The 25,847-nt window shown below is 38.1% G+C and overlaps 1 protein-coding gene across 3 annotated transcripts in view; it reads right to left on the bottom strand.

The window, feature by feature from the left end:
- Positions 1 to 5,421: 5,421 nt before the first annotated feature.
- ATXN7 (ataxin 7) overlaps positions 5,422 to 25,847 on the bottom strand; it is a 59,264-nt gene continuing 38,838 nt past the window's right edge. For 2 of the 3 annotated variants that reach the window (XM_010570955.1, XM_010570945.1), the window contains 8 exons: positions 14,140 to 14,392; positions 13,193 to 13,455; positions 12,322 to 12,404; positions 10,274 to 10,539; positions 9,661 to 9,859; positions 8,638 to 8,759; positions 7,399 to 8,353; positions 5,422 to 6,072 (listed from right to left, as the gene is read on the bottom strand). In XM_010570955.1, the coding sequence (XP_010569257.1) occupies positions 6,055 to 6,072; positions 7,399 to 8,353; positions 8,638 to 8,759; positions 9,661 to 9,859; positions 10,274 to 10,539; positions 12,322 to 12,404; positions 13,193 to 13,455; positions 14,140 to 14,392 (2,159 nt within the window). In that variant the 3' untranslated portion in view covers positions 5,422 to 6,054. The remainder of the gene's footprint in view (positions 6,073 to 7,398; positions 8,354 to 8,637; positions 8,760 to 9,660; positions 9,860 to 10,273; positions 10,540 to 12,321; positions 12,405 to 13,192; positions 13,456 to 14,139; positions 14,393 to 25,847) is intronic. The other variant, XM_010570936.1, reaches the window with a different exon arrangement.

The raw sequence follows: 25,847 nt of genomic DNA on the forward strand, positions 1-25,847 counted from the left end.
TAATGAACCAACAGGAATTTGCATTTAAATAAAGCCAGTTGCAAGCCCTTATATCGGTTGTTTCAGTGGTTGGCATAAGTAACGGCGGCCACGGAGCCCTCCAGCCTACACAGGCAACGGGGGCCAGGGCTGTTCGCTGTCAGCCGGGCTGTATGCAGCGAGGGCACGGGGCCAGCTTCGCACCCCTCCCTCCAGCGCTGCACATGCTGCGGGCGCAGGACCAGGATTTAGGAGTTCTTCTACCAAACGCAGGTTGTAGCCTTCGAGCCCAACACGTGTCCACCAGGAGAAGGCTGACACGTTCAGGTCCGAAGGCTACAGCACCAACTTCCATTTTAAATGCAAAGGGCATCCATGATAAGCGCATGTGCTCACAACCATGCACGCAGGGAGCCGCTGACATTTGGATTTGCATTGCACGCACTATCAGGCTCAAGCTCCTACATCACCAAGCAACTCTTCCTGGATATAAACCGGAATATTTTCCTATGAGACAATCAGTGACAAGATAGAAACTGCTTTCTACCCACTTCGGGGAAGTCTGTTTACAGGGCTCTACTCCAGCCCCTGTTCAGAAGGCATTTTCATGACAAACCCCTTTACTGAACTGATCGCGTCACTGGGAGAAGCGATAATTCCCCGAGCAGCTCTGCGCTCTGCCCAAGGTCAGGGCTCCCCGGCACTGCGCCGCAGGGTGCTGGTAGCGGTGCTCAGCACAGCAAAGGAAGGGGACAGGGAGGACGCTCCAAACCTGCACAGCTCCGGGTTACACGGGATAAACACACCTTTTTTCCTTTTTCTACAGCTTACCAGTTTCAGAGGATACAGGACTCTTTGAAATGCAGTTAAATGCAGAGTTGATCCTTCGATTCCGAAGCAGACACAGACAGCCGAGTCACGAACTTGCCTGAACGCGACGACAAGCGGAGAGCTCTGCTCCGCTCTGCGAGCAAACGTCTCCTGCACGCCCCGTGCTGCCGTCACTTGTACAGCCCAGCACAACCAACTTCAGTGCCAACAGCTTATATAGGATGGTGCAGACATTAGAAATTCATACTGGAAAAGAAAGGTATTTGCAGGAAGGCGAGACAAAAAAGAAATAAAAATCTTCAATCAACACAAAAGGTAAATGTAGAAATAAAAGTACTACTCATTAAAAAAAGACAAAGCAAAACCTGCTTGTCGCCTGAACCCCATTTATAACTTGTAGCATTTATTCCAAATACTAAGGAAAACTTTGTTCTGTCATAAGAGGGAAAAAAAAACAAAATCAAAACCCCCCAAAAAACAACAGAGCAGAGCGGGGGGGAGAGAGAGAGAGAAAATAAAGGAAGCACTGCCATGGAGGTAACTATGAATTCCCACTGCACTAACAGGGGTTTTACAAACCGCTCCTCAGCACGTGCTAGTCCTGAGTCACATGCAGAGAAAAGCACTGCAGGAGTATTTAACCCATTGAATTGACACACTGGATCTTTAAACTGTGAAAACACAGAAGATTTTTTTTTTTTTAACTTCCAAAAAAGTAAGAAAAAAATATGACCATTCAACATACCGCATTTGGGTTGTAAAAGCTGCTGCTCATTATTCTATTTAGAAAACAATATAAGGCATGAACTTTAAGTAACAAAACATCCTTTGCATGGGAAAATCACTGAGGAGTTGATACAGGCACCTCTCAAAAACAGGTACCAGAAACCCTGTAGGATGTAAAGATCCAATCCTACCAGGCTGGCTCTGTAGCCGCTCTCGCGATGCTGACGTACAGTGACAGAATTTGACTACATCCAATTCTCCGAAATTAGTTCACATAGGCACTGATACAGATAATGTTTTCCTTTAATGGAGAATGATTTTATAATGAAGCAGAAACATATAATGTATTCCATGCAACCAACCTCATTTATTGAAAAGTCCTAATTTTATTGCCTTGTTTAGTAACATGTTTGTTCAACAAACTAATCTTTTTCAGGAAGCAAAGCACAACTTTTTCTTATAAATAGTATAAATTATTTTATTTACAGAAACTTGTTACAAAACAAATAGACTATATATTTATTTTTCTTTTAAATATCCAAAGTAATTTTTCTATCCCATGACATTTGTTCATGTACTATACAGCAGCCAACACAGAGTTCAGCTGATCAGATGCTCTTGATTATGTATACAAATTATCAAACTATTCACACATTTTACACAGGAGATTGCTTTTAGAACCAGGCTCAACACCGAGCAAGATGCTTTCAAGGCCTACATTCACATTGACATTATGTAGTGCTCATTTTAAAATTATCTTTAAAACGTAAAATATCTTGCACAAAAGGTAAAAATGATTATTTTCTGCGGAACAGTGAAACATTTAAGAATCTTTCTAAGCCCAATTCCCTCCTCCAGGACAGAATGAGTGAAAGACGAGAGAGAGATTCCTTGGCAAGAGAACTCTTACAGGAAGACAACTGCCTTAGAAATGTCATTTGGAAATCACATTTTTTTTTTTTTAATGGTTTTAAGAGGTACTTACTTGTTTTTTGTTTTGTTTTCCTGGAATATCAACTGTTTTGAACATTTCTAAATTATTTCATTTATGAATACCACCCCCCTCCCTGCCTCCCTTCCCAAAATGAGACAGTTAAATAAACTGCTGGTTAAAACCATATTTCAAACCCTTGGCATTGTATTAAATATGAGTTATCAATGGGATTGTTCCAACACAAGCTATTCTAATTAAAAGATTTTACAAAAGTTACCAGCATCATTTGCTTTCTTTTGTCAACCCATCTCATTAATTTCAGAAAAAATACCTATATATGTATGTGTATATATATACACGCACACATACATATATATACGCACACATATATTATATATAGGTGGAAAAAGCAAGCTCCAAAATTTCAACTGAACATTCAAGTCTTTTAAGGAGAAGCTGTCTAAACAGTCCAAGCTTAAAACTAGTTATATCAGGCACTTTCAGTTTTTCCGTTAGTTTTAAACCACGAGACCCACACAAATGCGCACGCACACACACGCACACAAACACTAAAAAAAGAGAAGCAGTGTGTCACTTAACTAAATGTAGTCTTCTGGGAATCAGGCAACTGATAAGCAATGCCGTATCGATCATTTCGGCTCCAGTCCTGCGCTCGGGTTCCCGCGGCAGAACCCGACCGCAGGACCCGGGCAATAGTTTGCATGTATCCACTCCCAAGACATGAAAAGGGACACAGCTTTCACAAAACGGAGGCATCCCTTAAGTTGCGAAGTAGGCATGTTAACTATTGGCTTGGCAGTGAACCACTTCAAATTATAAAAAGGTATTTGCTTTTTTTTTTAATTAATTAATAAATAAATACTAGATGATCTCAATTGTACCAAAACTGGATATAAGAAAAAAAGACCTGTGCAAAAATACATATTTAAATATGTACAATCAATTAACAAAATATGTCTTCTGAAATAGGGATACTTCAATATTTATAATAGAACAAGAAATTCCAAAATAAAGATACAAAAGTATGTTTTTTTTTCTTGTATAATTCTTTGTTCATCATTGCAGCAATTTTTTAGGTTAAGAAAACTGCAGGAGTCATAACGAGAAGTTGGAAAGACTATAAAAACTGTATCTCTTAAATTAATACCAAAATCTGTCTAGAAACAACCCAGCCACTGCAAATTCAATTTTGCAAGGAAAATTAATTTTAAGCTTCCTTAATTATTTACAGTAAGAACTATGTGACAATAAAAGCTTCAGGTCAGGAACAATGTTCTGCTTATAACCAAGATCTAAAACATAATATTGAAGCAGGTCTATGCTCAAGGGCAGACAGAATTTACGGTGTTCTAACTCTTTACTCCCAGTGGCTTAAACCCACACGACGCAGGTGACTGCAGACGCTGACTCTGTACGAGCAGCGATCAGGAATTCACTTTTTAACACGTCTGCATGCTATCGAAGGAGCACGAATTTGCCCTCATGCTTTCAGATCAACAGAACCTTAAAAAAACAGAGGAGAGTTCAATCACAGACTTGCTAGTGTTCAATCTTGCCAAATTTTTGTTTCCTTTACCTTTGTGTCTATCAAGAGTCAAATTGCACTTGTGACTGATGCTATCCTGAAGTGGAAGCTCTGCCCCAGGGACTTCATCAGAGCGTGGATTTCACTCCAAATGTGCAGGATTTAATACGCTTTGATTTCTCTTTGTGGCATATCACTTTGGTTCCTTTTACGTTAAACCAATTGCAGTTCTAACAATCCTTTCAACAAGGGCATCTTATTAAATTCGAATCCTTTTGTTCCTGAAAAGTTGTCTATTTTTATTTTAAAGTTTGCATAAGAAGTGTCTCTAGTACGTTGCTTTCTCAATGTGATCTTTTGTATCAATTCAAAGTGTCTGCATAGAGGCTTCTTGTTGTTTTGCTGTGTAACAATGATTTCATAGCAAGTTCAGGTTAAACTGAAAGCATCGTTAGGTAAACAACTAAGCAACTGCTACTCAGAGTGGCTTTGGATTCCCTGATGTACTACTTGCCACCAGAACTGGGGAGAAGGCTGGGCTACGCGAACAATTGGACAGGCTCAGATTGTCTCTTCTCAGCAATAGCTGGTGCCCCTTTAAGGCAGAAAAAATATCTTCTTGGATAGGAATTTGTTTTCCTTTGCTTTGCCCCCTTAATAAAAGTTTAGTCAGTTTTGAGACTTTACCTGATGTTTAAACACTTAACAAAAACATCCAGACGAATCAAATCATAATACAATAAGCCCTTTAGCGGAATTCACTTTTGAGGTGTTTTGAAGCAAGACAAAATATTTCATAAAAATTGACTGGACTATATAAAACCGTGTAAAGCCCCCTTTATTCATAAAGCCTGGGTAGGCGTGGGATGACTGTGATGCACACATCTGCGCTTTACGGTGAACTCTGCTGACAAATTGGCATTTATTCCAGAATTTTGAAAAAAATCTGAGTGGTTGAAAGCATAACATGTTAACGATTTAGTTCTACAAACAAGGCATAAAGAAACTGACTTTTATGTTTTTTAGAAAATATTTAAATACTTTAAATATTTATTTTTAAAAGGGCTATTTTTACCCGCTGGAAGGCAAATCCAGCCTAATTTAACCAATACAGTTGTTATTTTTTTTAAATAACAAAGGCCTATGGTATACAGTATAGGTCAATAAATACGTTCTTTGGGCATATAGTTTTAGAGGTTATTTGCCTTTGTCTGTTTGATGGTTTGGGATTTTTTAAAAACCAAAATTATCTTTCTTACTTCTGCAATCAAATCTTATTCAAAAGAATAGAAAACAGGTTTTGTATCATGCAAGTATGACATTTTTATACTTGTTTTCTGTTTTCTGATGGCCTCAAACAAGTTTTTCTGTTTTTTGTTGGGTTTGTTTTGTTGGTTTGGTTTTGTTTTTTTTTAAACTCCTGATAGCTTCTTATCCCAAATTACTTGCAAAAGGCTGGGCAAAACACAGACTATTTTTTGAATTGTGCTATTGTTATATTCCATTAAAGGAACATTGCTATAAAAACACTAAAGCCATATTCCCTTCTTGAGGGCTTCTTTCCATTGTGCCTCACACATTCTTCCCCCTTGTCACGGGGTCCTCGCCATTGAGGGTGTCTGTCTGGTTAGCTATCACCTACAAAAGACACCATCAGTATAAAAATAAGTCCACAGTAACGTTTATTTCCCCCCAGAAAACATTCGTTTGCCCAGCCAATCTATGTCAAATAGTGGCAAGATGATGTACTCCTGTAAGTAAAATCTCACAGATTTGTAGCAAACAGTCCAGACCACCGTTAACACTGATAAGAGCAATTATGTGGCTGAACTTCATCCAGTGTCCATTTCTAGTATATTCGCTGCTACAGACATGGCTTCAGGGAAATTCCTTAAGTGACAGTCCAGTAGATTTCCACACCTGAGGACCATGGGAAGTTGGGAAAACTCAAGGCATCTTGGAGTCCAGAAATCCAAATGGAGGTTTTGCTTGTAGTGAAAATTGTCCAGTTCGTTTCTCACCACGGTGCATTCAGCTATCAGGGACGTGCCTTTGGCTTTTGAGCAAGCAAAAGAAAGAGAAGGATGAGTGAGCCAGACTGTTATAGCAGATGCCCTTAGACATTTTTTGGATAACGAGATATTTTGGGGAGAATCGGCAGGCACAATGCGACACCACTAACATGCGGTTGCCTTCTCTGAGACTTGACAATTCTCAGGCTAAAGCTCTTTAAAGTTACAATGGTTTCAGACATGATTTCCTTCCTTAATTCACTCAAATTACATTTCTCCTTTATTTATATTGCATAGTTGAAATAGTAGCTATGAGAAAAGTCCAAATGAATTCAGCCATCTGAAGGCTTTTTTTTTGTTACAGTAAACAAAACATTATGGTGAAAATCTTCCTCTATGGCTGAAACTGAAAATTAAGAAACCATTCTGAAAAAGCTCTTACTGACCTCCTAACTCTCCAGGTACACAGATTTCAGGTTATTAGCACCAGAGGCAACAAAAAGTTGCTTTGGTTTTCAGTCTTGAAAAATCTAGTTCTAAAGCTACTCTCTAAAATTCCATCTTCTACACTCTCCTCCAGCTGTATCAAATTATTTTTACCCCTCCAAATGATCCTCCAAGTCAATTTTAACAGTATTATTAAGAAGTCTGAGCTACCGGTTTCTAAATTATCTCTCATCCTAACTTATCAAGAACTTTCTCTTCCAATACACTACTTTTCCACTGCAATTTGTTTAAAAGATCAAAACCCCAAACTCATTTTTAAAATGGGATCTTACATATTCATGAGATCTGCTTCCTTTATAGTAAATCTGTTTGCTTTACCGACTCAAAAGGTTTCTATCTTATTTATAACATTTAATCTCATTATTACTACGAACTTAGCCAATGACACCTTGGGATAATAAGCTTATTTTATCACAGTATCACAGTTCTGTTATCAGCATCATTATGTTCCACTTTGTAGAATGTTTATTACTGACACAGAAACAAGAAGTCAGGCTGAGACGTGCAGCTCAGTTCCCTGGCTGGCTGGCAAGATTTACTTTTAAAATTATTTTTTTTTAAAGTGTGAATTTTTAAAGACTGAATTTCATCTGAGAGCAATTCACAGGCAACATCTAAGGAACTTGGAATGTCATATTTAAGGTTACTTTAAAAAAAAAAAAAAAGAGCTACACTTTATGAGAGAGTTTATAAAATCTTGTGTAAATGTACTATTAAAACACTGAATAGTGGACAAATAAGAGAACTATCTTTTACTTGAATAAGATCTGGAGTTGGCTAGCTAATGATTAAGAGAACACATGTAATACAAGCATGTGAAGAGGCATGTTCATATTGGCTTAGTTCGAGACAAAATTTCATACCTGATGAAAAAGAGAATTGTTCATCAGTCCTTGCGTCCCTGGGATTGCACCAGTGTGTTTTGCATGAACATTGTTCACCGATGTCAATTTGGCAACTTTGTTTGATTTGCTGCTGCTGCTGCTGTTTATGCTGCTTGAACCAGGTGAGCACTTTCTTTTCTTTCCTATTAATTTGTCAAGGGAAGTATGCGAATGTGAAAAACTGCTGTGTGAATTTACAGTCAGCTCGCTGGACTGATGAACAAACGGCCCCAAGGAGAGCGTGGAGTCGCTGCTGTTCATCATCACACTCATTCTCTTTATCGATTCTGCAGGGCTTCCAGTCGGAGGACCCCTCCCTGATTGGTCATGTTTGAGGCTAACAGAGTTAGCTTTGCTAGTCATACAGTTGAGGCCAACGCTGTGGGACGAAGCTGTCACCGATGGATGATAGGAGGTCCCAGAGTTTCCAGAGTTAACCACACAGTTTTTTCTGAAGGACTCTGTGGAATGAGAAGGTGCTAGCAGTGCGGAACTGTTTTTACGCTTCTTTCCTGAGCCGCTGCTGCTACTGACGCTGCCGGTACTGTTACAGGTGCCACTGCCAGCAGAAGATTCCTTAGGTTTAAAAGATTTGCTGGATTTCATTTTTTGAGGTTTGCTGGGCATAGGTGAAGGTACAGAGGAAAGCACTGTAGGTGTTGAAGGGGATGAAGACACTTGTCTTGATTGCATACTGCAGACAGGATCCACTGCACCCAAAGTAGCAGGATTGGCATTTAGTGTCGTTCCATGTGATGGTACCGATTTATTATTCAGAGACACACAGGAAGGAGATACCAATGCTGGCGATGACATAACCGTGGTGGGTAAGAGGAAACCTGCTGCACTGACACCGTACTGTGAAGCAGGCGTCGAGTTTGTCCGATGTGGTGCACGAATTGATGCTGTGTTACTAGATGCTGGAGGAATTTTCCTGCAGGTGAACAGAAAAACAAACAAAAACCTACGTAGCTACCATTCTTCAGAATAATACCCAGTCTAATAATGCTACATTGAAGTGATTGTATCTCGAGGTTGATTAATGCCACTAAAATATTTTATTAAATTGTTAGTTGTTGCAAAAAACGTAAATCATAGACTATCAACTTTTGATCCAATTAACCTGAACACACAATCACTGTTCTTTAACTAGAATCACAGGCTTCACGTATTTCTACAAATACCAAGAAGAATAAGAACTCTTTTGCTTCTACTCACTTCCACATCTGTGAATTAAGATGCTTCTCCAACATGAAGTCAAGTGCACATCGAATATGGTTCCACCGCTTGTCAAACACGTAATAACCTCTTCCAATTTGCCGACTACCAAATGTGCAAAACTGAAAAGACAGATTTTTATTGGTGTTTTCTACTTTCAGTAACAACTCTCTGAATAAAAATGCACTTGTTTATACATAAATATTGCTAAATGAATATGCTTTTAGATGTTTAAATCAAGGATAAAAAATATAAATTAGAATTTTTATTTCTCTGGTATAACAACTATTTTAAATTTTTGGCCTTGGTATATTGGGATCATTTTCTTTCCATCTGATACTCCCATATGTATGCCCAAAAGCAGCGGTCAAACTTGAGTCCCTCTGATTAAACAGGGAAAGACAGTAGTGTGTGTTTGTGTGTGTGTAGAAAAACCATAACATATATATGTAACATCTGCTTCTGAGGAGCTATCAGCTATCTGCTCGTAGTCTGTTTTTTAAAAAAAGGAGATAATATGATATACAGGCTAGGCAATAAAGCTTGTGCTTTTAGTTACTCACTAGCTTTTGTCAAGAATTAAATATTAGAACAACACATTACTGCTACCTTTACTGTGAGGACTGGCACCTTGAGTAAAAAATGGGGGGGTGGGAGTGGGGGGGGTGCATGTGGTGGGGGTGTCCAATAATAAAATCTCACCAAAAAGGCACTGTTTGCATGTCCTTATTCTAAAACCACAGCCCTTTAGAGCAGTTACCAATTTCATCTTCAGTATTTTGGCATTTTGATTTCTATTGGATTGGGGAAGTGAGCTCCAAACATATTTCTTTAGCACGTTTAATTTGCAACTACAGTTAAACCTTCACTGCCTAGTAGGCAACAAAATAATTTTCTTAAGATCTAAGAAAAAAAATAAAAATCACATACCCAATAGAAAACCACCCTTAAAACCCCCAAAGTAATTTGTTTACAAGTTCAGAGCCAGTGAGAGACCAAGGTTAACTTTTACTTAAAACGTACAGCGGCTGGTTGAGGATGATGACCTGAATAATGACAATCCAGTTTTTCAACAGGCTCTTCTTTTTCATCACATTCTCCCTCATCACTGGATAACCGAGATGCTGGCTCAGCTGCAGGCAAGGGAGGGTGCGGGGACTCGTGGACAGAAGGAGACTCGCTAGGGGCATTTCCACTGTGCTGGGCTGGACAGCCTGGAGGCCTGGGCAAAGCAAGCAGTAAAGGTGTTATCGAACTAAGTCTAGTTAAAATTGACAAGCTTAAGTACTTACTATTACTGACAGAAGGAAATCTACGTTAACAGACTCCTGATATTTCCCATAGTCTCATAACACATGTACTGAGAGGAAGAACAGGAGGTATGGTACCCCTGGAAAAGCTGCATTGCCCAATCATTGCTGAACTGCTTTCAGTGATGCAAGTCAACTTTTACTATTTCAAACACCAAACCCTCCTCGCTAGGAGTTACAGCTCAGCATATAATTGCTACTTGCAGTCACCAGGCCTAGAGCAATAATACTGCCCAGTCCAACAGATCCATATCGCTCTTTCAAAATCCACCTGATGAAGCTGCCAGTATTAATTTCATACCATAGATCTGCAGATTCTTCCTTACCTTGGAAGACTGGGGGGGTGAGGTTTGGGTTTATTAGGTAATAAAGGCTTTGATTCTGTAAGAGTAACTCCATGAGAATTTTGGTGCAGCTCCTGGGAAGTTTTAGTAGGTGAGGGATGTGGTTCCCTGAGAGGGGGCATCTGCTGATGATGATCCGAATGTCGAAGAAGTTCCTTTTCCCTGGTTTTGCTTTTGTGCTCAGCTAGTAACAAATCAAATCGTTTTCTTCGACCCTGTACAGCCCTCCGCTGGGTTAAGGAATGTGTCTGCAAAACCATGAATAAATCATTAATCCTAGGGTATTAGATTTGTGGAAATCAAACACTCAAAACATGTGTCCAGAGCTCTAAAACAGAGAAAATCATCACACTCATGGTTAGTAAACAAATGGAAGAATGACTTCGAAAAACTTCAACATTGGTTGGTGGATGGTTATATCCCTGTCTGATACAAAATAAAAAACCCCAGCAATTGAATAAAAGGCTGCTTTCAAATTTCTTTTTAAAAAAAAAAAAGAAACTGCCAAAGTTCTTATAAGGTTAAGCCTAGAATTGAAAAATCTTTTTTACATTGGTATTTTAATTGCCAACTAGTGCACAACCAAAAATACTAAATATTTACTTTCACTTATGAAAATATTTAACACAATAATGTTTAAAATCAGACTTTTGATGCACATATGAAAAATATTTATAAAAATACTTTGCTTCCTTCTATATACTAATATATTCCTTGAAAATACCTATTTGATTACATTTGTTAAGGAATGCAAAAAAACAAACAAAAAAACCCCAGCAGAATCCAGAGTCAGACAGAACTCAAGGTCCTTTGAGTGTCCCGAATGCTACACATAGTAAGATGTATATGTGTATATATGGCACAAATTCTAGGTAAAGTGAAATAGACGGAAGTTATTTTTCTGAACTGTTAAAGTCACATACAACAATACCTTTTTTTCATACGGCATAAAAGGTTTGATTGGGTTTATTTTAGTAGGTAAAAATTATCATCACAGAATTCAGACACAAATAGCAATTCCAGAAAGTATTTTATGAGTAGGTGTAATACAAGGAATTGCTGAGAAATGTTTTTACTTTCTTTCTTTTACACTTTTGATTTGCCTACTTCTCTCATAAAAATCTTGAAGCTTTTCCCTCCTCTATTAGCAAAACAATTGCCTCCCCCCCTGTAATTCCAAAAGGGCAATGTGTTCAAGTTCAGTTCCTCTGGGTCATTAGTACCAGTTTCACTTACCTTTGTTCTGTAGGTGGTTTATTTACCAGATGCTTCCCCTACTGACAGTTTAGCTGCTTTGCAGGGAAGTAGCTGAATATTACACAATTGCAGGGGATCTGGATTTTTGGTTCCTCTATCACTATCACAAGTGACCCTCTATCACAAAGTGATACCCCTCTGTCCCCCAAGATTTTTGAGCCAAAGGACACATTTCATCTGACTGAAAGTTTTTATGGATTGTTTCATTTAGTGTTTGACCTCTAGGCATACTCCGTGGCTTTTTCAGAAGACTCATTTCTGAGTTGGCTGTAGTTGTACATCAAGCAGCACTAGCATTTACACAAATAATCTGCAAAGTAACTGCTGCAGACTCTGCTGGGAGGAAAGGGGGTGTGTGAGAGGGGAGGAGCTTGATTTAAATCCTGCATAAACAAATAATACTTTTAATGCTTATGAGGAATTTTAAAATTCATGATCTATGACCCAAAGGTTATCCCCCAAAAGAAGAACATGCTGGCCCCCTACTACCTACACGTGGAGTAACATAATCTGTCCCATGTCAACATCAATGTTTAAAGGGTTTATACAAAAATACAAATCTCCAGGTTACTTTAAGAAATATGTTTTTGAATAAATAATTAACTGAACTTTGAAAACAATTCCTTCTTGGTTCTGGGCAACATGTTTTGAGAGGTACCATTTACAGCAGTAGTTACCGATGGCAAAAATTTGTAATTTTCTGTTTTCTGTCATATTCCTCAGGAAATTGAATTAAAACTTTACATAATCTTATTCTGATTAAGATATCCTACCTTGCATGTCAAAGACCTAGTACAAGGTTTCCTGGTTTCCACATCAATGACACCACAGTATATATCAGGATCAAATTCTCTCTCTGTCAAAGGTACACAGTATTGAAAAGTTATCAAAAGACATTTTGAAATACTAACATTTATTTTCATTATAAAAATTAACCATATTGGAAACTGTTTTCAAATGTAACACCGGCAGAGGTATAAATAAAATTACACAATAAAATTGTACATATAAAATCTTCTACACTCTCAGCAATTTTATGGTGTGCTGAAATACAGATCTCAAGTCTACAAACAGAATGGAGAAATTTACAGCTGTAAGGGACCCCAAAGCAGGAGTAAATCTTGCATGTTAGGATTAGAGGTCACCACCAATATGAACTGTGACAAACAAATGGTGTTTTTTTGGTGTTGGTTTTGGTGTTAAGAACTTTTCTACCATTCTACTAACACTCAAAGTTACCATGTTTAAAAAGTGTGAAGAACAGACTGGGTTTACATTTCTGAGTTTATGAGGTGCTAGTTGTTCCATTTTCTATGTACAGTTGGACCTTCCATATAGAAAGAAGGAAAAGAAAATCTTTGAAGATAGTAAAAGAGCATAACTTTAAAACTGTAAAAACTGACAGGCCTCTCAGGTCTGTATGGTTTCTGAAAGCAATAGCTACATGTCAAGTTGTTTGCATCTTTAAGAGCATGTCAAGTTATAGATTTAAATTCTAATATATAAAACATACCTAATTACAAGTTACAGTGTTATAGAAGTGTTTAATTTACTTCTGATACTTATTTTTATATATTCTATTTATGCATTTGTATAGATACACTCCTAAGAGGAATACAGCAAATAATAATTAAGAACAATTACCTGACAATCTTTTATGTAAAAATTTCCTATTATTTGTATTTTCTTCAGGTTTCTTTTCCAAAAATGGAGGCACAGAGAGAAGACCTTTACCATTCAGTATCTGTCCAGGGGAAGGCAAGGGTGGCTTTGGTATTGAGGGACAATTAAGGCCAGTCTTTATTGAGGAACTCACAGTAGTAGAACAAGTTGGACCAACAGCAGCTTTCAGTTGGGCACCATCTATCTTTGGATGAATCTTTTCCACTTTGACAGATGGAGTCATACTATTATTTATGAAAAACAAGGGGGGGTGGAATTGAAAATTATAGTCATAAATCATAAAAAGTACTTAAAATATGTTATTACTCAACAATACTCTGATCTATTCACAATGCAAATGTAGACCTGCCTCCTTTGTTACCAGTTTTCTTATTCTTTTTTATTTTCACATCTTTTATGATGTCCATAATCTCTTCTGTCCTTTTTTCCCCATTTCCTTGTAAGTATTTCAGCAAGTCATCAGGGAGTTCAGAAACTGTTATTTGGATTCACAGATACAGTGTATCACCAAAGCAACTGGAATGGGCCTGTTACATCCAGTGAGAAATTCCCCATTCTGCGACAGTAAATTATATTCTCAGTTCTGCAATCTCGCACATGCAGGTCAAAAATCACCTGAATCAGAGCTAAAACTCCCTTATGAGCAAAGTATGCAGATTAGATCAAAGAATTAAGAGCCCTTAGTAAAATGACCTTTATTTATAGTTATTTAAGACGCAGCTTTTCTTGTTCAACATAGTCATGTGTATTTTCTATAACCTTAGACTAGGCTGCTGGAAGAGATCTGGAGGAGTTTGAAGTCATTATCTCTTAAACCAAAACCCCTCTGAAACAAAAGGAAATTCTATTGATATAGCAGTGTCTATGCAACTATTAACATTTAATTCTCTGTCAAAACGCATACTCACATTTTATCATGGGGAACTTTGCTATGCTGTACCGAATGCATTAACCTGTTGTTTCCGCTGATCTGCAGCTTGTCTTTGGGTGATTTCAACAACTTGGAATTTGATGATGATGCACTAGTACCTCCACTGGATGAACGATTGCTCCCACTTCCACTGCTACCTTTGTTTTTTGAAGGGAAAGATGAAATGAGGGAAAATACTGAAGAGGAGGGAGGAGTCAAAGGCGGCTTGCTGGAGGAGCTGTGTCTTCTTTCTGAAACAGAGGAAAAAAAAAAAGGGGGGGTTTTAAGCTGCCATAAAGAAACAATTCTTAAATACTTCATGTTGTCATTTACTCCATTAACATTTTTCCTTTATTGGCTTGGGAGGTCCCCTGCCACACACAGAGCACAGAGGATTCAAGCCTCACTGCAGTCCATGAGGCTCCACTCATTGCGGGTCCCCAGTCAGTTATGGGAATCTCTTTTAACTTTGGGAGCTACATTCCTCAGCCACTAAAGCTTAGCTTTTAATAACACTCCCCACTCTCTCTCCATCTTAAAGAACAAGAAAGTGAGAATCAAACCTAGACCTCAGACACACAAAGCAGAGAGACACCTATCCTGAGGCCAAGCAAGCTTAAATATCAGATTTCCTCAAAGGATAACAATTATCTCTAGGTATGTCCCCTAATGGTCAAAATCACATCGGAGCCAACATTTTAACTTCCACTCCATGACAACCTTTTGGTATGGTCTACTAGACCTTCATTGTGGAACAACCCCGAGAACAGCAGCTGAAGTATTGACCTACATTGGGTTTTGGGCTGTTGTGGCTTTTTTTGTTTTGTTTTCCTCTTATTAACCCTACTAATTTTTTTCATAGTATGACCAGTTTAGGGAAGATTTCTATTTAGGAACAACATCAAAAGGAGCAACAGATATTATTTCACACAAAAAAAAAAAAAAAAATCTGAACATTTGAATTAAGAGTGGCCAGGTTCCATCAATGAATGTGTTGGAAAACAAATTATTTAATCAACATTAAACCATTAACATTAATATATTGCTAGCACCATTTTGGTTAAAATAGCTTATATTATAAAGGTAGTTCTTTGGAACAATGAATTCTCAGACACAAAACACCTGACAGCTTCAGGGAGTACCCAGCTCTGCCTACACATGGACATGTTAATTGACCATTTGCTGGACTGATACTGGGACACCTGTGATTCCTCGATGACCTGGGTAATCAACACCTGCTTAAGAGACATGCCTGGCAATCAAGCATATGCAAACCACAGATCTAAGAGAGAACCAAGAATTAACAGGTCCACCAAGGGGGTGGAAAAGCACCTTTCTCTTTGGCAGTGGTAACACCTCTTTCTCAGTCAAGTATTGTTAAAGGTCCCCAAATCCACCACCAATCAATCCCAGGATCAGTTTACGAATTTTGACTTAAGTTTAATTAAGCTGTGAAAGAAGCAGGCTACTCATTAAGTTACAACTACAGCCAAGAGTGAAAGTCAAGTCCAGTGCAACCTGTATGGAAGTCCGTAATGCTCTGGAAAATGTAAATTAATACATCTGTGTTCTGCTTATACGACCTATTTCCCCCCCAATCCTAAATACAGCAGTCATATGCCACTCAGGTGATGACCAACCAGGACTCCATTCGTAGCTGGAAGCCATCAACAAGACAGCACCAACCCCGCACCAGTGTGGCCAGGCACATCACCCGCTGCACGGCTCCTGCCAGCAAGACTGTAAGAGAGTGCAACAGCAATAACCAGGGCCAAAAAGTTAAGCTGCTCCAGCAGTGCAAGAGGAAGACATAGGAGTCTAACATCTGGCAAGCTACTTTCTTACAAGGGTGGGGAAGCAGGATTTCAAATATGCTCATTAGCTCAGGGAAAAAAAAAAAAAATCCCCACACACGCACAAACAAAAAAACCCCAACCCCCCCAAACCCAACGCATAGACCTTAGACTAGGAAAGTCCAGTCAAGAATTATCTCTGAGACTGAGCCAAGTGATGTGTGTGTTTCTCTGTTTAACTGCAAAATGGGTGCAAACCACCTAACAAACCTTCTGCAAGAGAGTCACCACTTAATTAGTATTCACCAAAAAGCTCTGAGAGGTCAGGTGAAATGCTCAACAGAAATATGTAACAAATGCCACAATTTATCACCCATCTTAACTGCTTTAAAATTATAGTATTTAGAGCAACTAGTTATCTGTGATGTTCAAAATCATCTACTTAGTTTTCTAGAACCAGATGCCACTGAAAAGTTTGTAGTGAAGTATGCTGGCATATTTATGTTCTAATAAATGGCTGTGCTTCTAATATGACATACTGCTTATTACCAAATGTCTTTTTATAGCAATGGCAAGAATCCCTGAGCAGCTCCGATAAGTTACTATTTGAGGGCCATTAGTTCAGCAATGCTACACCCTGTGAGATTACTCTGTGAGATAATGAGAAAAATGGCTCAATACTCTTCCACCTCCTGTATATTTAGAAAATTCAAAGTCCAAGTTCTTATCACAGTTACAAATAATCTCCAATAAACCAGTGGATGACTAATGCAATCTTTGGGAGTTTGTTTTGATTTTTTATATTTATTTTTTTTAAAGGAAAAGAGAGTGTTACTTCCTTGGAGAAACATGGCAGATGAGAAGAGAAAGGAACTAGAATAAGATCGAGTACCTCCTTGCGTCTCATCATTAGGAATAAACTAGACAAAATATTAACTTTACCTGATAATGATACTGTTCTCGTACTAAACTGAGATGTTATTGACTACTATTTGCATGAATGTTTCATAGCACCAAACAAGTGAGTTAATATAAAAAGAAAGTGTTTTAAACTGCTGGTAATCAAAAAAATTGACCTAAGAGAACTAAGGCTAATGGCTGATCACACACCAAGACTACAGTCTACCTGTCAGAAAGAATTTCCATTCTACAGACAGATGTATCATTTTGAACACACACACAGGCACACACAAAAAAAAGCCAAACGAGCTTTTTCTAGAATTTTGGGACAATTTCTGAAAGACATATTATAACATTGCAAATACGTGAAACCTTCACTCACTCCTTCTGTATGTAACCACGACTCGTGCAGTTTATTAACAAAATGAGAAGACTTTTCAGCTAATTTTTTCATAACCTGCCTGGACCTGTTTCGTGTTGACTTATGTCTAAGTAGAGGTAGGGCTGCTAGTAGGATTTGCTTATATTTAATGTTTCAGTCTTTTTGTAAAATTCATGTTTTTAAGTGAAATCTGCTTAAGGTCTGTTTTGTAAACCATCTGAATGCTACTGATGTCTTGTCTTATTGGAGAAAGATAGTATTATTTTTGAAACCAGACATGTTTTAAGCATGGCATACTTGATCTAATGAATGTATTTATTGACAGACTGACATAGTCTTTTAATGGAAAAATTACTATACAAACTGTCACTGAATAATAAGGACCACCATGCTTATTATGCTAAGCACATTATAATGATAAATTCTACTAATCATCTGCCAATCTAATACGGTTCCCATTTGCCATTAACTCTGACTCAGCCTGAAAACATTTAAAAATATAATTATCTCCAGGTGTTCAGTTTTCAAATTTTAAAAGTTAGCACTCGCATCCCCTCCCTCCACATAACTATTGAAACAAAAAACAATTTTTTAATGTAATGATTGCTTTTACAACACATCAAAGTGATATTTCAAATACTGCGCCTGTATAACATGGTTCTAAACTCTAAAATTTGGGAGGAGGATTTGGGGAGGTGTGATGGCTGTTTTTTAACTATCAGAAATGCACAAATTTGGGCTTTGGACAAAGAACCTGAAAGTCTTCCTTGATCCCACAGCACTGGGTAGAATCTGCCCTAAAATGAAAGCTGCATTCAACACTAAACCTTAACAGATGAGATCCTCCCCTAAGTATCTTGGCATTTACATAACATATTTGTGCCCCTAAGGAGAAGGGCTGTACAGAGAGTTTGAAAGCTGTGAAAAGAGATGGCATCCCAGTAAAGGCTGTCTCTGCTCGGTGACTGGGATATCTGTTAACTAACAGTTTGGAAAAATGTGGTGATAAGTTTGTGTGCTACTGGACTTACAGCTGAGCAAGAATGATATACGCATACTGCCAAGCATACAGGACTTCCAGATAAAATGGATATTGACAATTTAAATCTCTTCAAGAGCTTTTAATAAACGAAATAAAACACCAAAATTATTAAACAGCTTCACTTGGCCCTTAGTCTGGCTGTTGTTTTTCTTGGGTTTAAAATCTTCTTTTCCATTGTATATTTCCTACTAAACATGCATTAATTTCTGACAAAAGTAACCTGGAAGAGAAAGAAAAGAGAAAGGGGGGGGGGGGGGGAAGGGGGAGAAGAGAGCTTCTCATCATGTTTTGCCACTACTTCTTATTCTTCCAATGGGTAAACACTTAGACCTGCTGTGATCTATAACTTTATTTCTATATTAAAATAAAAGAAGATACCCTTTTACAGAGAAAAATATTGTGCTTCTCATAAAATGCTACTTTCTTTGCCTATGCTTAACAAGAAAAAAAATTAAGAGTAACAATACCTTTAAAATTTTTCAAAATGTTCTTCCCAGGTCTAGTTCCCAAAAATCTAGGAAGTGTTTTGTGCTGCTGTTCATTCTCTCTGGGCACCAATTAATAGCTTTGGGCAGCAAATACAAGATGTACAGATCAAATTTCATAAACCCATTTTTTATACTGACTTCTTAAGCACGGGGCAAAAAGTCAAACTGACCTGTGTCAGTGCTAGCAGAGCCATCATAAAAAATGATGCACACCCATTCAAACACACACAAGTTTGGTTCAGTGAAACACGTTGCGACTTCAGTTAACGTTCAGAAAGACAGTTTTAACATAGGTTAGCCTAGGTGTAAGAGTATCATTTAGACTATAGAATTAAATGTGTATATTGAAACAAAGCATAAAGGTAACTTTATGTTTAAGTAATTATTATTCCATTTATCTGTCACACCTAAAGTATAAGCATGATAAAAGTGCAACTTAAAGCAAATTTATCTTTTTTTCCATCATACTGAGCTACTGTTTGACTTGTCATTTGAGAAATTATTTAGTACTGCCATCTTAAAACAAACATCTTTTACCTGAGGATAAAATTTATTTTCTGAGAGTATGACTATTACATTTCTAGAGGAATTGTGGAGACCTCATTTACTTGATCTTCTAATTTCTCTAGAAGGATCAGATCCATGACATGACAGGAGAGCACAGACTGGGACACTGCTATGGAAGGGCACCTCACCATAGCTCCAGATTTTAGTCAGCAACCAACTAAAATCCCTTTTGCAGCTCTGCCCCAAATGCCTGTGTTGGGCTCTGATCCACCATCACTCTGACCTCACCATGACAAAGAAAAAAGAAAAAAAGATAAAATTAGATCCATCAGGATTTTGCAGGGGAAACTCAGGAGCTAAAACAATCACAGGCATAGCAAGCAAATTACTCTTCTTTTGATGCCACCGTGGCAGGGTGCAGCTGCTTGGGAGCAATCGCCTGTGCGGGATCTTGATCTGCTGCTCACTCACTTATTGCTGCTTCATTATCCCGCTCTAATCACGGGGCCTAGATACCAAGGATTCTGCCTTAATCTTCCACTGATGTCCCTTTAATCATCCCATCAGTTCTGTTTGCACTGTAAATCAGGATGAGGTCACTCCATCTTCCATTGTGTGGTGTTTAAACTTACACTCTTAGCTGAATAGACAGCATCTAAACAAAGTTCTATTTTTCACTCCAGCAAGAAAGTTACAGAAAAGAATATTTATGGAGTCCAAGCTATCAGTATGACAGAACTGCCAAGGCTTGATTGGCACTAGTACAATCTGTCATGTCTCTAGAGAGAATTCTTCTTACTATTTCATAAAAAAAACATTGCTTTGCAACTGACAGCTGATATTATTGTTTATCACTCAGTGTTAGCAAAACCACGAAGAGAATCTGACTGATACTCATGTATGCTTATGGCATTCCATTCACAGAAAAATAACACTTCAGCAGAAGAGAAAGAAAAAAAAGAAAGGAAGTATATAATTTATATTGCAGCATACAAAATGCAAGTCAGGGTGGCACATACATAAACATTACATTGGTTTACGTACTTACATCACTTACCACAATGGTCTTCCTTATCTTGATCAGAGTTCTTCAATAATATAAATAAATAGTAATAGGTATAAACTATTTACCTGAGAAATAGGTTTATATAATATCTTTTATACAGACTATGGCCAAGTTAGCAACCTTATGTCCTGTGCTTCCTCACTTTAAAAACATTCAGCGCAATTGCAGGACAGAATGTTTCTATTGCCTGTGTAGATACCACCATATGAAGAGGCAGTTAAGCTACAATGATAAAACTTTACTTAAAATGTGTCTCTTCTCAAAAATCCATTAAGATGCAATACCTAGCCAATTTTGAAGAGTATATTTTAAAACCCACAGTTTACCTCCACAATTTGATATGTTAACAGGTTTGCTTTGCCTAGCAGAGATTTAAAATGTGCTGATTTATATGTTTTTACATTATACCTTCACCACATACATCCTACAGCATTGTCCAAAGACAGTCTTACGTTTACATTGAGATGGTTAATACCCAAGAAGATAGAATTCAAGTTGGAGCCACACATTACAAAGCAAAACATAACTACAGAGATCAGCGATTTTTACAATTTGCTTTAAAATGTTCTTTCAAATTAAAGCAATCTGTGGAGGCTTCAGCTTGGTAAGTGCCATGAAACATCTACACTCTCCCACAAGAACTCAGAAAATTATCTTCCTCCGAGAAAACCCTTTGTTGAAGCCAACCGACAAATAAAGCAAATACATCAAGACCTTTCTAATTGCTGATTGGGTATGCTCCAACATCGTATGTCAGTTCCTAGGACGTTTTTACTTCTCAAATGAGGGCTGTATCACCACTAAGTTTTACATGTCATCTGTTTTCTGCATCTTTGTTTAATTGCAGCTTTGATGCATTTACTTCCCGCTCTGCTGTCCAGCACTGCTCGTCAGGGCAAAGGTCCCATTTTTCCAGGTACAAATTCCTGCACCATTCCCTTGTCAATCACCTCCAAAACACACACTACAAGTCTCCCTAAAAAGCATACAAAATCTGGCTATGCTTTACCTTGGGTGCACTGATTTCTTATGAAAAATCATAATTACAGAGAACACTTTTTTTTTTTAAGATACACTTTGGTTACAAATGCTCAATTTAGAACCCAAAGCTCTCATATATACAAATATTCATGTTTCAGTGTATCATTCCAGTTCCAAAATCCCTCCATAGTAATTCACACTGATTTAAGACATGTAAATAAAACATATCTGAATGTTTATGATGGTCCAGCACAATTAACTAATCTTCCTCATGAAATCCAAACTTCAATGCAACCAAAAGCCACTGATTGTTTTGAATGATGTGTTTGTAACAGCTACTTTAACTGAAAGTTTCATGTAAGCTACTTCCTACCAGTCCAGACATCCTAGACTGACAGATTTTAGCTCAACTTTCACTTTGGTTTGTTTTTAAAAGCAGGTTTACCAGAGCACTTAGCATAGGAAACACGAACAAAGTTGGGAATTGGAAAACATCCTCTGAGAAGTATTCTGGCTTTTGTCTTCCCCAGCCTCACTGCGTCGCATTAGGTGTGCCACTTCAACCCTCTGAAGTTTCCCAACATTTAAATTTAGATATTTGCAAATTATTTACTCAACTCCCAAGAGGTGTTATGACAGTTAGTTAGTTAACCACATCCCTTTGAACAGAAACAGAACACAAACGTTAGCTATTATTTTGTTCATTTCATTACAGTAGTTATAGAGAAGCACTGGCTACTTCTAAAACTGTAAAACCAATTACTCAACTTCTGACTTCTAAATACATATGTTTATAATTTTCCTAGAGATTTACTTTTGAGAACTGAAATCCACTCACAAGTGATCAGTGTGCAAATACATTAGATAAAGGAGCATGAAATTCTGCGTAAGCAGGGTCACAGTTTTCTTGCTGCCATTGAAGAAAACAGAAGGAGAAGAAGATCATTTTCACTAGTAAGATTCTGAATGCCAGCTTCAATGCTTTAAAACCATATTTCAAAAACAAGACGATCCTGTGACTATAATTTAGGGTATTTAAATGATGCTCTTAAAAATGGTACAACTACAGCGTAGCCAGGATGGTCTTGTAATTCTCTAATAGCACAACACTAACAGGGCAGGAATGGCCATCTCCACTATGATAACTGCTGCAAAACAGCCCCAAACCCAGCACACCTCCCCTGATCTCCAAGATTACCACCACAGAGAGGAGAGAAAGGAACAGACTGCAAACAGTTAAGAACGTAGCAAAAAATAGCAACGCTAAAATGTTTTTAAATAAATAACCTTCCAGTACATCCCTTTCTCCACTGCTGCCTCTCAACAACTGTCTGTACATTACTAAAGCTAGTTTTTCCATTTTTCCGTATTTGTTACTAATCCTTTCAAAACCCCTTGTATTCAGCGCACATGAGTTCTGTTATCAATTTCTACAGGATTTAAAATTCCTCCTTAAAATACACAGGGTTTGCCCCTGAGAGATGCAAAATAACCTTTGAAGCATCAGCCAATACATACTGCCATCCCAAGCCTGCGGACAGACTAGGGTTTTACTGTGTCGTGCAGTGGCAAACTGGAATTAGGGACGCTCCCGTAAGGTTTGTTTCAGCTATTCAGAGTCCCATGGAGACCAGTAAAACCCTCAAGAGCAACGTGGGAAAAACTGATAGAGGCAGGACATCAAATTATTCATGGAGCAGAACCACAAGCAAAATGAAGCCAGGGAGACCAACTGTTGGGAGGTCCCCCTTCATCACCCTGAGAAGGATGTTTTCCCCATCCTTCTTCATCCCCCTCCTTGCTCAGGTAAACCCAAATGCAAGGGCTTTAACATCTCAAAAAGACTCTGGCATAATATCCAAGATCAAACTTCTGGTACGCTTTCCTGACCAACTTGCCAAGAGGTGGCGGAAAGGACAGATTTCTCTCCTGGGAACTGGCCCTGGCCCTTTCAGTCAGTAGCTGTCTTGTAAATCTGTCAAACGCTGGAATATAGATATTGCAAAGTTATTACAGAAGGACACTAGAGTGTCTTAGATGGTAATCGGGCCATGGAGAGATTATAATGCCCACATTATGAGCACTAATCTCTGTGTAGCCTGTTGATGACATGACAATACCTGCACTGTCTGATTAAAAAGCAGGTATTGAATAAATAATTCTCTTGCTATTAAAAAAAAATGTTATTGGGAATAAACTTCAGAAAAGCCACAGTGATAATAAACAAAAGCATCAAACAGGCAAAGGTAACCAGTACAGATCAGCAGCACGCCAAGATGCAATACGGGTCAGCTTCCTCAAAAATACAGCTGGAAACTGTTGTCTCATATATGCTTACCCTGAATGATATTAAAGAAAAGCTTCAGTTTTTCAAAACAAGTGTAAAGCAAATTAAAAATAATAATAAAAAAAACATTATTCTGAAGTTTAATAAAAAGTTGAGTAAACAGAAGTTTAATAAAGGACTGTGTGTTGAAAGCACAGGAATAGAGAATGAAGGGAAGAACCACCACCTGATTTCTGATTTTCTCTCTCTCTGCTCATTTTCTACCCAGAAACCAGGTTTACACCTTTAACACCATGTACTTTCCCTTCAGCATTAACAACACTCCTTACAAGACCTTATCACATAATATTATAATATTGTGTAATGTGTTCAGATGAGTTCACATATCCAAATGCCTGTCTAGGTTTCATCTTGCTAATGCTTCTATTCACACCACAATCAGGAATTTTAATGTTTTCCCCTGTAGCTATTTCTTTACATGTAGCAAACTTTAATCGTTGTATGTTGACTGTCAGACTCAGCTCCGCTACAAAAAAAATATGCTGACATTGAAAACTTGCTTAAAAGCTGTTAGTGAGCCAAAATACAAAGGGGGCTACAGGCTAACTGATAAAGTTCTGGAGGTGGGAGTAAAAAAAAAAAAAAAAGCCTTGAAATGGAAAGCTCTCCTTGTGAAAGAGATCAAGAAGAGTAAATTGACTTTGTTTTGAGCAGGGGAATAAGAGAAAATATCGCAGGATATACACAGAAATAGCAGTGACAGCTAAATAAATCACATTCTTTGATTTTGTCATTAAGAAACTACAGGATAAAAAGACATCGAGCACAAATATTTCTCTTACATACTGCATTACTAACTAGTGACATCCACTGCCACACAACATGAAAGCTTTGTAAGATTAAAAAAAAAAAAAAAAAATAAACATGTGCATGGCTACTTAGAACTAGCCAACTACAACAGCCCCTTCTCTCCCCGAGGTGTTGCTGCTTCACGGCGGAGACGAGGAAACGCTGACCGATGGAGCTGAGAAGGAAGTTCCCGTCACCATCTCTGACGTTACCCATCTCTCACCTCTGTCCCCGTGTACAGCGCCGACCACGCACACGCTATGGATGCGACAACTCATCCGCTTCCCTTTGGCAAACGGGACAAAAGTGTCACTGAGACTCTATACTTACGGGCAGCGTCCACTTGCAGGAAAACCTTGCAGAGAAATGCGAACAGTATGAGGGATCCAGGCTGGGGTTCTGCCTGCATGGCTAACACCCCATTTTCTGTTCTGAGGTTTTAAACACAAAATTTTTAACTTTTTCAGGATGGAAAAGGAAGATGGGAAGCAAACTTGTGGTAGGGTGAATTGCAATATTTTTAAAAGATGTTTCAACAGCCAAATAACTTTCCAAATTTTGAAATCTCTTGGAACATAAATACTCAATTTGCAACACCAATGGAAAACAGAGAATAAATAATTGGTTTCTCGTTTTAAGTCAGATCCTTACATTATTTTAGCCTGATTTAACATTTCTAGGCATTAGTCATTTTTCAATTATAAAAAAGGATCACTACAGCTTATTTCATTAACACTAGTCAATCAAAATTGGTGTGAAACAACCGTTTTCATGTTTAAAAACACCGACCACGTTAACTATACACTAATTAAAATTTTACTGCAGCATTAGCACAGCAAAGTCTCAGAGAAATAACTAATATAGTCAAACGAGGGCACGAACCTACCGCGCTTGCACAATAATGTCTTTCAAATTAAATAAACCAGCCTTTTCACATTTCACTTTGAAAGAATGGAGCAATGCTGTAATTAGGATGTGCTACCTAAAATGTTTGTGCAAGTTTAACCTTTTAAATAAAAACACAACTGCACTTGAGACATCCAGGCTGCACCTGCGTTTCCCGTTTCCTCCACAGCCGAGATATAACGGCACAGACCATCCTGCCCGCAGCCAGCCATCCGCAGAGCCGTAACAAGGAATATATCTGCCCTCTGATTTATAAATTACACGGATGAGCGCGCCTAGGAAAACAAGCTAAAACGAACACGCTCTTAATGGTTTCTTTCTGTAATTAACACTTTGATTAACAGCTGCCAATTTACCTAGAGGCCTGACAGCATTTGACAGCATTGCAGTCGGCTGTCGACGCTTTTATTGCCATTTTCTCCCCTTGCACTCTCCCCACCGGAGCTGTGGCTTCAGAGCGCTTTTGGGGGATTTTCAGGTTTCTGCAGGGAAATGACCAGGGAGC

This window comes from Haliaeetus leucocephalus, unplaced genomic scaffold, assembly GCF_000737465.1.
Source record: "Haliaeetus leucocephalus isolate CR32 unplaced genomic scaffold, Haliaeetus_leucocephalus-4.0 Scaffold2, whole genome shotgun sequence".
Classification (NCBI taxonomy): Eukaryota; Metazoa; Chordata; class Aves; order Accipitriformes; family Accipitridae; genus Haliaeetus; species Haliaeetus leucocephalus.